We start from the raw sequence: 19,545 nt of genomic DNA on the forward strand, positions 1-19,545 counted from the left end.
CTCTTCGTGTGTGTGTGTGTGTGTGTGTGTGTGTGTGTGTGTCCTGTGTGTGATTATATATTAAATAATGAAATAATGTTGTGGGAAAATAGTTTAATTGGTAGAGGTATATCATAAAGTAGTTGATCCTCAATATCCATTTTGCACCTCCCAAAGACTTCAAGGATCAGCTCCAATAATCTAATCATATCAATTACTTGTTGTTGTTTGGAGGAGATAATTAGACATCCAGCATCAAAATTTAGCATTTTCCTTAAAACCAATGTTGGTTCAAAAGTAGGCAAGAACTAAGCTATCAATCAAATTAGAGGGAAGAATCTGAGTAAGATTATAATTGAAATAAAAGAGTTCTCTTTTTCTCTCCCCCAGATATAAGGGTTTAGCTGTAACTACAAAAGATTACAGCTGCCCTTTCTACGATTGGGAAGTTCTCTTGAATATTGGTTTCCTTGAGTTTGACCAGTTGGAGACATCAGCAGGAAGCTAAAGAACTGGAAGAAACTGAAGTTAGTGTACTGTAATCCAGTTCAATATACTTCAATTCTTTATTGAAAACCACACACCAGACAAACATCCTTGTGCAACAACTATAATACCTTTCTCTTTGTATTTGCTAAACTCTCACTTCTCTCCTTTTCAACCTTATAGGATTCCTTTAAAATGCCCACACTTTTTATAATAATCTTGCATTAAATTCTTCTCAATAAACCATGTTGAACAGGCCATCAGCTACCTGACAATATTCTGATAAATCATTTTTCAGTACCATCAGTTAGTATATTTCCTAATGTTTAAGTTACTTTGAATCACATTTTCTCTAAACCACAACCAAAAGGATCTTGTTGATCTTCTAAGATTTCTATAAGTCTGAATTTTGGCAAAATTAAACAAAACCACCTTAAATTTTTTTCATGAAACAATATAAATGTGTTAAATAAGACCTCTCGTTAAACTGCCTTCTTTAAATACCTAATTTGAACCTTCTAAGACAAGAAGATAAAAGCTAAGTGATTTGTTATTGGTAAGAAATTAAAAATGGAAACTCTGTTAAAGTATACTACCTACCTGGCCACTAATTGTTTAAAAATAAAACAGTGTTAAGTGTTCATCTGAGATAGATGAAAAAGCTATTCTTTGTAGGTAACCAGAAAAAAAAATTTATTTAATTCAACAAATGTATTGAAGACAATCACTATTCTACATGCTGATTATACAAAATAAAATATAAAAAGGTGAAATAAACATTTTCCCCACTTTCATAAACAAGTGAAAGGAAGCATCAAATAAGTGGAAAAAATGTAAAACATGTCAGAATAATATTGTGAAAATCAGTAGAGTAGGGAGACAGTGAAGATTATGGAAGGGGTGTCATTTTATGTAAAGTGGTCAGAAAAGACTTCTCTGATGAAATGTCATAAGCAAAAATCCTGAATGCAGCATAGAATCATGCTATTTGGACATCTGCCCCCCTGGCCGCCCCCCAACACACACAAAGTGATAGATGAAATGGGAAAAGTAAAACCAAAGTCTTGAAATTGGCACATGCTTAAGGCAACAGAGCCTTTTATGGCCAAATATGGCTAAAATCAAATGTGGCTGAAATAGAGAAAGAAAGAAGAGTGGTAAGATATGATATCAGAGGTCTGAGACTTAAAATTTTATTCTGAGAAGAATGAAGTATTAAAATTTGAAACACTTCAGAAGAACTAGTCTGAGTACAAATTAAAAATGATCTGGGCATAACAAATGATAAAAAAGAATGATGGTTTGATCTAAGATGATATCAATGAATGTATGTATTAAAAAGTAGACTAAAAAAGCAGGAATTAACAACTGATTCTAGATATATTTTGACAGTAAGACAACATAATTTGCTTAGAGTTTGGATCTAGTGTGAAAAAAAAGGAGAGTCAAAAAGAATTAATGTTTTTGGTCTGAACTACTTCTCAATAAGATAAACAAGACAGAAAAGACTGGAGAGGAAAATGAAAATAAATATTTGCATAATCTAGATTTCTGAAGATTATTAGGCATCCAAGTAGAAGTGAAAATGGGAGCAACTTTAAGAGCAATTACTTTTTACAGGATTATGAAACAACAAAATGGATAAGCTCAATTAGGGAAAGATACATAGACAGAAAGAGGAAGGTTTTCTAGAGTAAACAACAAGACAAGGCAGTCTTTAGAAACATGAGAAAAAGATACTAGGGAGAATAAGAGGAGGGCAAGGAAGTAAACAGAAGAAGAGAAAGATAGCTAGATGTCATAAAACACAATAAAGGAAAGATTTCAAGGACAAAGCATTCAATCAAAATGTTATTAACAAGCCAAGTAATATGAAAACTAAGAAATAACCACATTATCCTATGGTGACAATGACATAAGCCATATTAAGGGAAGTATAATATAATAATGAAGACCTGATTGGAATAGTTGTAGAATTAAAAGTAATTGGGAGCTTCACATCTAGAAATCAACTAACTTAAGAAAAATGTACAAACATAATAAATTTCATATAATGAGGAAAAAGAATTTGATAAAATTCAACATGTTTATGATAAAGAAAATTCTTAGGGGGCTGGCTCAGCAGTAGAGCGCTCGCCTAGCACATGCAAGGTGCTGGGTTTGATCCTCAGCACCACATAAAAATGAACAAATAAAATAAAGGTATTGTGCCCAACTATAACTAAAAAAAAAAAAAATTAAAAAAAGAAAACTCTTAGCAAACTATATGTACACCTTTAATACGATTTAAAAATCTCCAAAGTAATCTGTAACACCTTACTAAGTGGCTAATTATTAAAAGCATTGCCTTAAGATCAGGAATAAGACTTAGATGCCTACTATAACAACTTCTATTTAACAGTGTAGTATAGCATAATAAAAATCAAGGGTAAAAAATAAAATAAATAAATATTAGGAAGAAATAAAACTGTCATCTTCAGATGATATTGTTGTCTACAAAGAAAATTTCTTGAAAAAACTATAAACTACTAAAATTAATACAGGAGTATCAATAACAGCATAACAACTCAATATAAACATCAATTACATTCTATATATCAGTAAAAAATTAAAAATTTGAAATTTTAAAAATGTAAAATATATTAGTTTAATGAGAATACATTCATTGAAAGCAAATTTTCTATGTAGAAAATTACAAAAGAGGACCTAAATATACATAAAATAAAATATTTAATATAATAATATCAATATAACACAATTAAAATGCTAGCATTTTCTTCAGAAAATTGACAATATGTGGGAATTTAAAGACTTAAGGGTAGCAAAGGTAATCCTGAAGAACAAAACTATAGTTGAATTATATACTATTAAAAAAGACAATATTCTATCAATATCACTATTAAAGAAAACAATATACTATTAATATCACTATTATGTTTCCTCAAATCGAAAATAAATCAATTCCCTTCTCATATGGTTACCTGACAAAGATTGCTATGCAGTAGAAAATTATTATTTAATAAATGGTGTTGGACCAGGTAGATATATGTGGATGCTCATCAACTTACATTGGAGTTACATTCCAATAAAGCCATTTTAAGTTGAAAGTATTTTAAATTGAAAATACATTCAATACGCCTAGCCTACTGATCATCATAGCTCAGCAACACAGTACAATGTCAAGTATTATTTGTTTAACCTCACGATCATGTTTTTACTGTAATCTGTGGCTCGCTACCACTGCTCAGCATCCTATCACATATCACTAGCATAGGAAAAGATCTAATTTTAAACTTGAATAAAGTTTCTACTGAATGCTATGGTACACCACAATGGTCAAAAAAAACAAATTAAGTATTTAAGTCAAACCAACATGAACTGGGAATCATTTGTATATGGAAGAAAATTTAAAAAGGAAAACCTTGATTTTATTTTTCATGCCATATATAAGTTTCAATTCCAGAGGGACTACAGATTTAAATATGAAAGACAAAGCAAAATATTCAGAGAAAACAGAATAGACTCAGGGATTTGGGATATATAAGGGCTAATCATATAAGGGCTACTCACAGAAGAAACTGAAAATTTGAGCTTTGTTAAAATTAAGAACTTCTATTCATCAAAAAACTCCATTGAGAGTGACAAGTCAAAAAAGAAGAGAGATTTGTAGTAAATATCTAACAAAGTACATATACTCAGAATATATACAGAATTTCAACATACTAAAAAGAAAATGACAATCCAAAACAAAATGCGCAAAAATTTAAACATTTTTAAAAAATACAACAAAAAGGACAATAAGCATATGAAAATGTCCAACTTAACAGGACAACAAATTAAACAGGTAAACACAAATTAAAACATGTTATCCATCAATGGAAGAATATCTTAGAAAGTCACACTTTTAATAAGGAACTGCTTCAAGAATAGCTCAGAAACACCTTCAGTTGGGTGCCTGGCACAATCCTGTAATCCCAGCAAATCATGAGGATGAGACAAGAGCATCACAACTTGAAGGCCTGCCTCAGCTACCTAGCAAGACTCTAAGCTACTTAAGCTCTGTCTCAAAATAAAAAAATAAAAAAGGTCTAGGGACAGAGTTCAGTGGTAAAATGCTTCTGATTTCAATTCCCAGTACCAATTCCCAGGACCAAAAATAAAAGAAAAAAGGAATTCCAACAATTCAATAATAAAATGACAAATACCCCATGTTTTTTAAATGGGCAAAAGATCTGAAAATATTTCTATGAAGAAAAATAACAATAAATAGAAAATGAGCATGTGGAAACAGTCAATAAGTACATGTAAATATGTTCAACATCATTAAGTCATTCTAGAAACCAAACTTTAACTAAGACATGGAAACAAATGTCTATGAACTGATGAATGGAAAAACAAAACGTGAACATATATTATTTACTAACAAAAAGAATAAAGTTTTGATATATAACTGATGAACATTGAAAACATCATGCTAAGCAAAATAAACCAGATACAAAACAAATATTATACTTTTCTATTTATATGAAATATGTAGAATAGGCAAATTCATAGAGACAAAGTAGATTATAGATTGCCTCAGTGCAGGGGGTCTCAGATACAGAAATAACTGGTAAGGGATATGCACAAACACTTCACAGAAAAAAAATAAATGTCTAATAAACATATATAATAAAATGCCCAGTCAAAATCATACAAAAGGATGCAAATTAAAATTACAATGAGATATTTTGAATAAATGACAGTATAACTATAAAGATATTAATTTTTAAAAAGAATAGTTTTGGTTTGAAGATCTCTTATAGTATTTTTAATTTTAAGCTAATTTTGAATGTTAAAGGGTTCACTTCAAAATTATGCTGATAAATCCCCAGTAAAAAAAATAATAAGACAGTGATCCTGCCAAAAGGCATTCCATTTAATTCATGAAATGTAACTTATAAATCTTCTAAATAATTCTTAATCTCGAGATATTGGATGATGATATTCCATCATTTGAAAAAATAAATGAAAAGTCTCAATGGAGTTATAATAATGTTACTAAGGGGGGAAAGCCTCCACAAAGAAATGCTAACAGCGATCAACCTATTTAATAATATACTACTCTTCAATAATATGCTACTCTTCAATTAATAATCTTCAAAGAAAGAGCAACACTTATTTCAAAGAAAAGACAGGCTGCAGGTATCTCAAATGTAACATAACTAAATGTGAAACAAAAACTATCTGCATGTTTTCATTTTCTTTCCCATGGTAAAAATGAGTTAATTTCTCTTAGTTGAGATATCACCTTTATTAGTTAATTCTCAAATAGTTTCATACTTAAGAGCAGCCAAGTATTAAAATTAAATGATAAAAAGAGAAATCACAAGGAAAATTAATATTTTTCTTTAAAAATCCCTTTACACATGAAATTTCACTTTAATTGTTAATGGAAATCCAATCTATTAAGACACCATCATCGAAATTCAACATTCATTGCTACAATAGAACAACTGTGACTAAAGCAGAGGTCATAAAAATACATAAATGAGATGAATGAAAAAAAAATTTGTGCTGTTTATATATATAGACAAAAGTTGCTTTGAATATTCAAATATATTAAATGCAAGGATAATAGTACAAAATAATGTTTCTGCCACCACAAATAAAAATTTTAATCTTATAATTGAAAAATAAAGCAAAACCTAAAAAGGAAATCCATATAAGTAAAACAAATATAATGATAAGATTTCTAAGAAACTTAATCTGAGTGTAAAGATAGCAAAGGAATAGGGGAAAAAATTAAAAGAAAGGATACTTGCAACTTGAATAAAAGTATATGGAAGAATGTTTCTGTTTTCAATCAAAATTTCTTAATTACTTACACTTCTAACACCCATTTTACTTCTATGTCTATACTTCTATCTCATGATATAAAAAACAGTCTTGAATTAACAACATTATAACCATTATGCAGTCAATGGAAAGGGAAGTTACAAAAAATATAATTAGTGACAGCTGTCTAGGTATGAAAGCTACACAATAAAACCATCAACATGTAACACTTACCTTTTCAAGTAAGTAGCCAATGACTAAAAAGCCTTTTCCACCCAGCATCTGTTCTTGCATGGCTACTGAACTTTTAAGGAGTTCAACCAGGAATGCCAAAAGAGTAGCACTGCATGTAAAGTACAGATAATTTCATTTTGTAATCATTCAATGTTTATTATAAACACGAAAGTATTCCATTTCAGTAGTTTGTTGTGTCATATGATATCAAATATTCAATACTAACTTCTATTTTGCTGACAACTGATATTTTGCTTTATATATGAATACATTTCTTACACGAATGAGAAAACTAATTTTATCCTTTTCTCAAATTAAATAAATTGGAAAGTATGTACTTTTATATTGTTACTTTAAACATCCAAGTTTATTTATACATATATATATATATTTCCTACTTCAAGTTAATCCAACATAAACAAACACAGGTATCTTTCCATAATTAAGAGTTTATCATAATAGTCTTTTGAGTATCTGGTTATCAGATAGAATTTTAAATATGTACACAACATTATTTTGGAAAGATGCACCTATTTTTTAATAAATTTATTACTTAGACCTATTTTTCAAAAATACTTTGTTAAAAAAATTCCAAAGAAATATATAACATGTCACTTATATCCATGTATGCCCTCAGAAAATTTGTGAGAGCAAAGACATGATTTGTGTAATATTGAAATGAAAAGTTGCAATTAATTACACAGTGTACACAAAAACACATAAAAGCACACAATGATATGTTTCAGACAAAGATTAAGCACTTGGTATGTCTGCTAGATGAAAGAATGAAGAAACCAAAGAAAAATAAATGATTGAATTAAGCTTTAATAACATGTTTTCTTCACAATTACATGACAATTTTCAACAAGCAGCACTGATACATGAATGTAGTATTCCTGAAAATGAATATATATTTTCCTCTAATGTATATATTTAATATCATTTATAATAAATTTCTGTAAACCATTCTCTATTGGGAATTAAAATAGTGTCTACCTAAAATATTTTATGATATAACCTAAATCATCTATTTGTGTTCTTAAGAAAGGGCAAAGTTACAAATTTCTAAATATATTTTAAGCACAATAATACTCTTACAAGTATTTGGGAAATTTTATAATGAGAAAACTTGAAGACTATTAAAGCCCAAAAGGAATATGAAGTTCTAGTTCTGAATAATTCTAGCTCTTTTGGTTTCAACAGAATTGACAAATAACACCTTTCTCTGATGATGTGGCTATTTTTGTTCATATCAAATGTTCTCATAAGAAGAAATGATAGCAAAATTATGATTATCATTGTCAAAAAATGATTGTTTAAGACTGCATGACATTAGCTAGAAAAACAGACTATCCAGAAATAAAGTATTTCATTACAGGAAATTAAAATTCAATTATATTAACTGGCCCTATAGCCTTAAACCACAAAAAAAATTAAATTGATTTTACAAATCAATTTTTTTTACTTTTCCTTAAGTCAAAGACAGACATTTGTAAGAAAATCACAATTATCAATGAATTCCTTGGGATTTTTAAATGTTTCTGTAAAGAAGCACAGCTAGTAAGCAATCTAATCCATTTTAAATAAATTAAATCAATAGTCAAGGCCACTTCACAAATAACTACTTAGTCACTATATTACATATAATACTTCTGCTTAAATGTTTGCAAAGAATAAAGGAACTGCATTGATATTACACAATTTCCTATCAGCTCATGAAATTCTTACCTACACATAAATTTGTGTTTTATTGGGGGGAACTGAATTCCTAAACATCAGCACTGCCCAAATTAAAGACTAGAAATAATTCACAATGGTCCCTATGGTCCGTGAGAAAAGGAAAAAAAAATATATTTCTTACAATATATCACCGTCCTATTAGAACCATATAAAATTACAAGGATGCCACAATTATATTTTTCATTTATGTCAGAAGAACTAGACAATCTCAAACATCTAATGAATTAACTTGGACCTCTAAATATGGTGGAGTTCCATTACAAAAACAAATATTAATTTTATTAAAATTCCAAAATCTTAACACATGACTATGCTATCCATAAATAATTTCACTTCAATGTTAACCATGACAACAACTGAAAAGTCACATGCATTCACCAACCAAAGTATTGTTAATTTATACCTAAAACCCAATGCAATAGCAATACCACATCTTTACAAAAAAAAAAAAAAAAAAAAAAATCTTAAAAATAAGGTATATTTGACATGGTGACGTAATAGTAAATAGATGGCCATCTTTGAAGAGGTACAATTTTCAAACATAATTTAACAAACTTACCAGTAACTAAAATGCATCGGATTGCTGCAGGGCTCACAATAAACTTGCAAAATTCTTTGTACTGCCATACAAAATTTCTCTCCATTCTTGCCTATTTCCAACTCCCCTAGATACAAAGGCAAATATAAAGGATACTTCAGCCCATTCCTATATCTCCTACATACCACTTCCTGTCTAGAACACATCAGTTCATCTGTAGAGGATCTAAATGTATAGAATAATCCAAAAAGCAAGTAGCTGTCAGCCAAAACTAATATACACAACATAGAACATTCTCTTGAAAAGTATAGCAACGCCAAGGAAAAGATTGTCAGGAGTGTTTTATCTGATAGACAAAAAGTGTACTCACTATTATGACATGATAAAAAAAATTGCTAAACTTTTCAACAGACAGAACTATAAATACGTTCTAGTAGTAGAAATTCTAATTCAGGAATCATTATGGGTTTTTAACTCTGTCTCTTTTTAAGGAAAATGACACTAATAATCTATCAATTTTTAAAAAATAATTATTCTCTTCCAACTCTTAATATGCTTCAATTAAATGAGGCAATAATATTTATTTCAAGTATCATAAAATTATAAGGGCTAGACCTAAGGGGGAAAATGAAATCGTATAATACTACTTGTTAATAACTAAGAATGTTTATTATGTCTCCAGAGCTTTGTGGAATATCACAACAGTCTTGGCCCACAAACACTTGAGAATGTTTAGTAACTATGTACAAGATAACTAATTTTTTAAATAATAAAACATATACTATATTTAGAGTCTAAAAATTTATGCTAATGTAGATTTTTTACTTGATTTCACTGTAATTTCATTCCATTTTCACTTAATTTTTTAAAATAACTAAAGTAGACAATTCATGTAATGTGATCCAAAAAGCATTATTATCGTTGAGGTATTTTAGTTAGAGACATAATATATCATAAAGTTGATAAATAAAATGATGGAGAATGAATATATGATCTAAGATCACTTCAAAGGCAGCTCTCAGAAGATAGAAAGTAGCTATTTGATTTGCTTTGTACTGACTCAAGCAAATTATCACAGCTAGATTGGCTTTAAAGAAACACCTTTTTTGTTAAGAAGAATGTAACTAACTTATACAAAAATTACCACTTCCCTCTCCCTTTGACAAACATGCATTTAATCTCTTGAGAAATCTTACTAGCAAACTAATCATCAAAATAAATTCAGAAGATTAAGTCCCAAGTAAGATTTAAAATATCAGTAAATGAAAAAATTCTTTTCACATTTTCTTACATAGCCTACTTCAGTACTGAAAAACACTGAAATTTTTCAAAAGAAGATTAGATTACATAAAAATATCTAAAACCATAGAATCTATACTATTTCTGCACTGTAAAACTCTTTTATGGTGAGATTGATCACAACAAGAACAAAACTATGAATGAAATCAACTTAAATTCACACCCAAGATCCTTAGTTCCTGGTGACACAGACACAAAAATAATCTCTCAATAAATGAGAAAGGTTAGATTCCTTCCCAGTTCAAAATTAGAGAGATCTAAACCAAAAGTTTCCAACTGCAAGCACATTTAGCAGTCAATTTAACACAAGGAACTCCTGAAGAATCAATCTCAAAGACGACAACTGTCTAAAATATGCAATGAGATCCAGACACACAAACTGTCACATGTGTCACTACAACATGAAGTGGAGCTTCATGTTAAGGAAAATAAAATGCATTTATCTGTGAAGTCAGATAAGGAAAACATTGAAATGCAACACAGTAAAATGCAGGAACACATGGAATACACAAGTGCCACATGAAATCATTAAACCTGCCCTGGGTCATGAAATCTCTCTTCTGTAATTTCTACCTTTTCCTTCAGCCTGATATGAAGGTAAGCAGATTCATACACTGAATTGCTACCACTGTCATGGGTAATTAGAAACACATAGCAAAGGATTTATTAAAAGTTAGGCAATTACACATTTATATCTTCCTTTGTTTCAAAACAGATTTTATGTTTCATTAGCCTATTTCTAACAATACAGCAAAAAATCTGAAAGTTCAAAAAATTGTGATTTAAATGTGATTCCATCTATGCTATGAAGGAAATTTTAAAGTATACACATATAAAGGAATTAATCCTAAACCTCCTGTGATTTATTATTATATATTTGTATATGGTATCTTAACAGAATTTACAGTTTAAGAACCCAACAGTCTTTTCATAAGTCGTTTTCACATATTACTAAATATATTCAATATGTACTAAAAATGACAGAATGCTAAAAAATTAACTCTCAAAGTTGTTTTTGTTCTGTTGTTTTTTTGGTTTGGAATATGGCAATTCTTCCTCCATTGAATTGCTTTTGTACCTTTACCAAAAATCAATTACCCATAAATGTATGGTACCACTTTTGAATTCAATTTTGTTCCACTGATACATGCATTTATCACTTTGTTAATACCATACTGCCTTCATTATTATAGTTTTACAGTGAGTCTTAAAGCTGGGTAATTACAATCATTTCAAATTTATTATTTTTCAAAATTGTTACTTGGTTTTCCCATATAACTTTTAGAAACATCTTTTCCATATCAATATACATATTCAGGGATTTAGAATGGTTTTGTGTTAAATCTACATACTAATTTAATGTCATCTTTACCATGTTAAATTGCCCTACCCAGGAATAGAGTATAAATTTATTTAGGTCTTTGTTTCTTTCATCTGCAATTTGTAGTTCTCAGTGCATAAATCTTGTATTTGTTTTGAAAAAATTTCATTTAAACACATAAATTTTTGAAGCTAATGTTTATGGTATTTTTAAATTTGGTGTCCTTCTGTACATTGTTAATAGAAATAGTTTATTTTTACCTAAGAACCTTTCATCATGCAACCTTGTTAATCATGCTTAGTAACACTAGAATATTGTGTGCCTATCAATTCTTGGCAAATCATATCATTTGCAAAAACTGATTTTTTTTTCTTCCCAATCTCTACAACTCCTATTGCACTGGCTAGAATCCCTGATCTAGATTAGAACCATGCACATACAGCACCTGGCAGAGTTTATTAACAATTTTATAGAATTATTTTCTCACATTCTTCCTTTTCAATGATTTTCCTAATAATTTCTGGTTCTGCAGCTCTTCCTTTCTCCTGTCAGAAAGCTAGTTTCCTTATTCTGCTGTGTACTTCTATAACTTTTCCCATATCCAGAGTCATAAGCGGGAAGACAGAGAGATAAGAAAACTTACAGGTGTTTATCTCACCCTCTAACGACACTAATTCCACTGATCCAAGGAAAGGTGATCCTTCCCTCACAGTTTGGGCTCCACTGGTATCACTGCCTCTACCATAATTAGACTACATGAGGATTTGGATGTGACAGAACAGGTTAAAGAATAGGAAAATTAACAAGGAACTCATATACAAGGGCTAGAGAGTTTCTCCTGGAGCTTGCAATTCATGGCATCCAGGTGCTCAATTCCAGATCTCCAGTGCATGCAGTGCACTCCAGGGAATATGGAGGGACAAAAACTATAGTGAATCATCAACAGCACAAAAGTAATTAAATTCTACTTTTTCTCCAACCAACCTGCTACTATTCAATTTTCAGAGCTCTTAAATAGCTGTTCCATAGATTCTGATCATATAAGGTTTTATTCTTGTATTGAGTGGGAAAAATATAATAGACTGCTTATTCTCTTACTCTTAATTGCAACTGAAATTTTTAATTCCCACTAATTTAAATGAAATTCCAAACTAAGATGATCCAATAGCCTCTCCCACAAATAATCCTTCTGTGTCCCTATCTTTATCTCAACATGTTAATGGGACTTATTCAATGTGGCCTGATATTGGCAGATGACAAAGGAAATATCACCAGTTAGAATTAAAATTAACACTATTATAGAACAACATCCCCAATATTCTTCACATCTTTTACAATGAAGAATTATAACACTGACCAAAAATCTCTGTAACCCACTAATTTTACAAGCTAAGAAACCAAGTATACCAAAGATAATCTTAGTTATTATCAAATTCTAAGTATTATTCCTTTTTTCTTGTCTACACAGAAGACCACATTTCCTAGCTCCTTTACTCATGTGACTAAATCAACAGAATGAGAACAGAAATCTCTTATGAGCAACAAAAGTGAAAAGCATAAGCATAATTCTCTCATCCTTCTCTGCCCTATTACAAGGAATGCTATTTTGAAAAATAAGAGTGAGATCCAAAACTCTAGATTGCTAAGTGAACTACATATAGTCAATAAGCAATATATAAATCTCTATCGTGTAAAGTCAAAAGTTTCAGGATTAATTTGATCTCACATAGCAAACGTGTATACTAATGCATATTTCAGATTTCGTTACACTATCCTGTACTTACCTAATATCTAATTCTTATTTATCTTTCACATAAGATATTCCAGTACATATGATCCAGAATAGACAGAAACACCACATTCTTTTAAGTTCTCATACAGAACAGCACCTTGCCTATTCCAAAGTAGAAGCTATCCACAATGCCCCTAGACCAAATAATTTGACAAATTCACACACTTAATCACAGTTGACTATGACTGACACTGCAAACAGGATTATATTACAATAGCTCAATACCCATAATAAATGATGATAGGCTATCCCTCCAGAACCAGAAAACTGAGAGAGCCTCTTCTGAACAAGGCCTATTCAGAGTTCCTGTACTGAATTTTCCTGGTTATATTAAGGCTGTTATCTTCCTTTCCAATGAGAAGGAAGCAAGTATTTAGGGCATATTAATGCAGATTCATGAGAACAAACAAGACTCATTTGCGTATAGTTTTGCCCCATAATTTCCTAATAGCTTGTTTGCCTCTAACTACTTTCAGTAGCTATGGCTGCAAAAATGGGGTGCAGATTCAGTACCCATCCTCCACACCAAAATACTAAAGCTTTAATGCCTAACATATTAAATATAAAATCTTACTTATTCTTCCTTCTCTGCATTACAATTACTCACTGCCCCATATCAACTACACTATTCTAGTTATACAAAAATTGACATGATAAAAACTAAAAATGTCTCATAAAAATTCTTGTTCCATAAATCTTCATTTCACCTTTATGTAAATGGATTAAAGTCTGTAAGTTTACTTGGGCAAATTTCCTTGGTTATACTATTTCTTCTTATATGAGGCAAAAGAAAGTCTCATTTTGCTTTCATTTTCATTCTGTATATTCTATCCAAGTTTCTGGGGGTTGATCCTCTCTAAAGTATATAACCTTGCTTCTCATAAATGTCTATATTCTGGTTGCAATACTGATGAACATCATGACTTCTTTTAAGGTTCTGAAGTTGTTTGTGATCTTACACAATCACGAAAACAAGAAATTCTTGCCTCCTATTAAAAATAAGGTTCATCTTCAAACTGCTATCACGTGATATAAAAAAATCTTCCCTATTTTTGAACAGTTGACACACAAGAAGAAAAAAAAACTTGATGCAATGGAAAGAAAATATTATGCGTAGTACTGGTATGCTCCAAATTTTTTCTTGCATGTCTGAAGCATATTGTCATTCCTGTGTATTTGCCAGATGTGTTACGGATGCAAGCAAGATAAAAAAGAAGCTTTTATTTCAGCATGTTATTTTGATGATATTTTACATAACTTAATATCATGTACAACTACCTTTTGCTACTGGTAACAATTTGTAGCAGTTGTTTAAAAATTCATTTGCAGACAGAAAGCCATAATAATATTAATTGTAACTCATGGTTTGTCCATAGTAGCAGTCAATTTCCCTTCCAAATACAATACTTTAAAACTGATATATGAAAACACAACATTTGTACATATCATTGGGAAAACCATGTAATGTTTTCAATACATCTATACATTTCATAATGTTTAAATCAGGCAAAACATTTCTGTCTCCTCAAACATCATCTCTTTATGGTAAAAACATTCAAAATCCTTTCTTCTATCTTTTTCAAACATACAATATAGTATCACTATTCACTGTCACCCTACTATGCAATACCACACCAGAACGTCTTACTCCTATTTCGTTGTACTTTAGGGCACACCGACTAATTTTGTGATGAGTAGCCTTCTCCAACAGGAGTCTCTAAAGTTTCATCATAAAAAAATCAGGCAACAACTTGGGAAGAAAATATTGTAAAATATGTACTTAATATTTTAAAAAACTATTAAATAAGGTTCATCTTCAAACTGCTATTACGTGATATAAAAAAAAATCTTCTCTATTTTTGAAGAGTTGACACACAAGAAGAAGAGAAAACTGGATGCAATGGAAAGAAAATATTATGCGCAGTACTGGTATGCTCCAAATTTTTTCTTCCATGCCTGAAGCATATTGTCATTCCTGTGTATTTGCCAGATGTGTAACGGATGCAAGCACAATTAAAAAAAAAAAAAACTTTCACTTCTTCTAGAAAACCATTAATAAATGCTCAGATTAAACTAATTTTCAGGAATAAATATTCAAAAAAGAATGTGATTTCAAGATGCTAAGTCTATTCATCCACAATGTCAATAAAAATCTTTACAAAACAGATTCAGAGTTTTTTTCAAAATTGAACTACTTTATATACTTCATTTGTAATTTATCTTTATTAATGGGAAAGTTTTAAGGAACTCTGAATCTGTTTTTTAAAGATTTTTATTGACATTGTGGATAAACAGACTTAGCATCATGCTGTATACATGTAATAAGAATTGTAATGCATTCTGCTCTCATTTTTTAAATCAATAAAAAATAAAAATGAAGTAGTTCAAATTCAATAATATTTTCATCAAAAATATCACAGAAAATGCTAAAATAAAAATAACTAAATCTATGATTTGTATAGAAATCAAACTCTAGTAAGCATATGTCAATACTCTCCTGAGATATAAAGTCACCAGAAAAACAGATCTTCTGCTATCAGCCAATGAATTATTGAGGGTTAAGTGCATGAGACTTTCTTCTGTGTCTCTGCAAGGCATTTATGTACGTGTTTGTTTGTTTGTGTGTGTGTGTGTGTGTGTGTATTTGTTCAACATTTCATATCATAAGTTCACTTTCAAGGCAGTCTTTTTCAAAGATTCCTTTTATAAGGAGCCCTATTTATGAATCTGAATGATCAATGTGAGGATCTGCCATCTGATATTGGATCCTCATCAAAGCTAGACAGAGACATGCTTGGAAGGGACTATGTATCTAGTCTCTTTACTACTGAATAAAATTCTAAAGGCACCAAGTCCCATATCTCCTAGCACGACTATAAAAGATATTTGTCACCAAATGCATACATGTATATAATATTTATCTTCTACATTCATCTCACAAGAAATAGTCAGTGCTAAATTGATTACCTGTGGTTTCCTGACTACTCATCCTAGCCTACTAGAATTTTTTATATTCTTAAATCTGCTTAACAATCAGGCCTTCAACTATACTAAAGATGTTAGTTAGTGTTCTTGGATTTCAAAATTACAAGACATACATACTGAATACGCAAACTGCTTTGAGTCAACTTTACTTTCAAAAAGGATAATATCTACCTAACCTCCATACTTCTTCCAGCTGAGCCTTATGCCCTGCCTTCCAATTTTAGCTTCAGCTATCTTGTAACAATAACTACAGAGTACAGATTTAAAGGCAGAGATTTTGCTGATAACCCTTGCGAGGAAGGCATTAACCTTAATTTTCCATCACATCAATAAGACCACATTCAAGCTACCTATTACTGTAAAAAAAGTAAAATCAAAGTGATCCTTCCATATTTCTAAATATTGGGTAACCCAAGAGAGATCCTTAATAATGTCACCTGAAATAATAAGTATGATAGTTGGACTACAGGGCCAAAACTTATATGCACGTTCTGGATATGAAACTAACCAAATTTTTAAAACGAATTTATAAGCTACCTAACCCCTAAGAAAATAATTCAAAGATACCTCCTCTACATCAGGAAACCAGTGAAAGGGACCATTTACTTGTTCTGAAAACTGTACAGTATAGACAGAAACAACAGTCTATCCCCATACAAAAAGGTGTACTCCAATGTAGTCATTACAGATTACTTCAACTTTTTAATAAAGGATCAGTACAACTGATGCTATAGAAAATTTATAACTCTAGACATGCAGCATGTACTGACTCTCCTGTAGGAAGAATGTATAAAACAATAATAAATTTCACTTAATAATAAATTAAGTGAAATGAATTCATTATTGCTTGTATAGAGTTATATAGAGTTCATCAATTTGTGAAAGAAGTCAAAATTTTGGAAAACATTTTAGAATAGGTTGATAATGTTATACTAACTATTGTTCTAGGGTTCTATTCACATTCTTGTGTTTTGAATATTTTTCTATATGTATTACATTACTTTACTCTTACTTTCACTAGTAAATTCAAGTGAATGCACATACACTGTTGTGAATTCTACTAGCTGTTACCTAAAAGATTTGTAAAAGTATTCCTTTTTTCCCATACCTGATTTGATATCAGAATCATCTCAAAGAAAACAAAATTTCCTTCTTAAAATTAACAGGTGATAAACTATATGTTTATGATAAACATAAACTATATGTTTATCATAAACTATATGTTTATGATACATATAGAAATTTAAATTTCTATATGTATCATAAACCATATTATTAGCTTTCTTCCATAAAGACACAATTTAGTAAAAAGGAGTTGTCTGACAAAGAAGTAAAGGCTCCTTGAACTTTACATTATAATTTCCCTAGGTTTAAGACAGAATAGTTAAATGTATTTTATTTTTCACTCCTTAAATTATTTTGCACACTAAATTCAATATAAATTTTATTTCATTCTAGTTAAATCTCACTGAACAAATTATTTTCTCCTCTAATTCTTATAGCATATATGCATAAAATGAATTTTTATGTCCCACATTTCATATCAAAGATGATTTCATCATTGCCAAGATAGTAAAATTTTTAACAAAGACAATCAAAATATGACTATTCAGTTCTAGTGTTACATCATTTCTGAAAAATATTTAAAAGTACGGGAAACATGAATGAATAAGCTATAGCCTGATAAAATATTTTCAATGATTTTCAAAATAAAAGTATTAATTATATTCTATATACCAAAGAGGGAAACCATAATTACAAACAGGTATTGACATCTTTTGTCTAGTAGAAGCAATCATGTATCGTTTTTTTTTCTTTCAGCAATTTATTTTATTTTTTTTTATTGTTGGTTGTTCAAAACATTACATAGTTCTTGATATATCATCTTTCACACTTTGCTTCAAGTGGGTTATGAACTCCCATTTTTAGCCCATATACAGATTGCAGAATCACATCAATTACACATCCATTGATTTACATATTGCCATACTAGTGACTGTCGTGTTCTGCTACCTTTCCTATCCTCTACTATCCCGCCTCCCCTCCCCTCCCCTCCCCTCTTCTCTCTCTACCCCCTCTACTGACCTTCATTTCTCCCCCTTGTATTATTTTTCCCTTTCCCCTCATTTCCTCTTGTATGTTCTTTTGTATAACCCTGAGGGTCTCCTTCCAATTCCATGCAATTTCCCTTTTCTCTCCGTTTCCCTCCCACCTCTCATCTCTGTTTAATGTTAATCTTCTTCTCATGCTCTTCGTCCCTACTCTGTTCTTAGTTAGTGGGATTAAATGACATTACAGAATTTTAATAGTGTATATGTAATAGGCACTTTTTCCTGAATTAAAAATCAGAAAATATGGTTAGTCATTTTTATGTCTTCTGAAAAATAAAATTAAGGTAGACAATAAATTATTTAAATTTTCCAGGTAATTTTGTTGCTTTACATATGACAATAGTTCTAATCATAACTACAACAAAATATTTAACTATTAAGGGAGTTAATTAATAATTAAGGGGCTGCGCAATTCAAGTTAATTATTGGAATAACTTTGGTTACCAACATAGTTTTAAGAAAGAGAATCATGATTTAAATTCTGTATATAAATTAATGAGTCATAAATTTTCACATGACAAGAGGACCCTTAATTTAACAGGATCATTGACATAAATATTTTCAATCTTTCAGGATGAGAATTCTGCCCAATACTTTATTAAACTTTACATTATAAATATTGAGTATCTGTGATTTTGAGAAAGTTATTCAATTTATTTCTTCCTTGTCATTAGCATAATTAGATAACACAATTAAAATACTTAAAATATTTTTATTGCCCTATAATTTATTCAGTTATATTTACATATTTTCAGAAACAATGCACTGCTGACATCACACAGTAATATTTGTTTGCCATTTTTTAAAAATTTACTAAATTGGTAATGAAACTATCTTTGAAATGAAACAAATATAATAGCAGGTACTCAATAAATGTCTTTTACTACTAGAACTTGACTAGAGAGTATATAACAGAAAAGGATTTGAGTCAACCCATTGTACCACTCTAATAAGACTTTCTGTCAGTATACAAAATCAATGTATTCAAAAATCAATTTATACCTTGGTCCCAGAAAATGTATATTTTTTCAAAGCAAAGTTCCCCTATGTCACACCATGCTGAAAGTTTGTTTTGTTTTATATTGCCTATAGAATGTAACTATGTATGTTATTAAAATAAAATTTATCCTAGGTAAGGATATGCTATTTGCAACCAATATATATAATCACCCAACTCAAAGGAAAATGAAATTACTATTTAATTTATTGAGTCATTGCCAGACAAAATATAAAAGATATAATG

The 19,545-nt window shown here is 30.1% G+C and overlaps 1 protein-coding gene across 4 annotated transcripts in view; it reads right to left on the reverse strand.

Moving 5' to 3' along the window:
* Nbea (neurobeachin) overlaps positions 1-19,545 on the reverse strand; it is a 639,704-nt gene that overhangs the window by 504,691 nt on the left and 115,468 nt on the right. For all 4 annotated transcript variants that reach the window (XM_071611544.1, XM_071611543.1, XM_071611542.1 and 1 more), the window contains exon 11: positions 6,517-6,625. In XM_071611544.1, coding sequence (XP_071467645.1) covers positions 6,517-6,625 — 109 coding nt within the window. The remainder of the gene's footprint in view (positions 1-6,516; positions 6,626-19,545) is intronic.

This window comes from Marmota flaviventris, chromosome 4 (assembly GCF_047511675.1).
Source record: "Marmota flaviventris isolate mMarFla1 chromosome 4, mMarFla1.hap1, whole genome shotgun sequence".
NCBI lineage: Eukaryota > Metazoa > Chordata > Mammalia > Rodentia > Sciuridae > Marmota > Marmota flaviventris.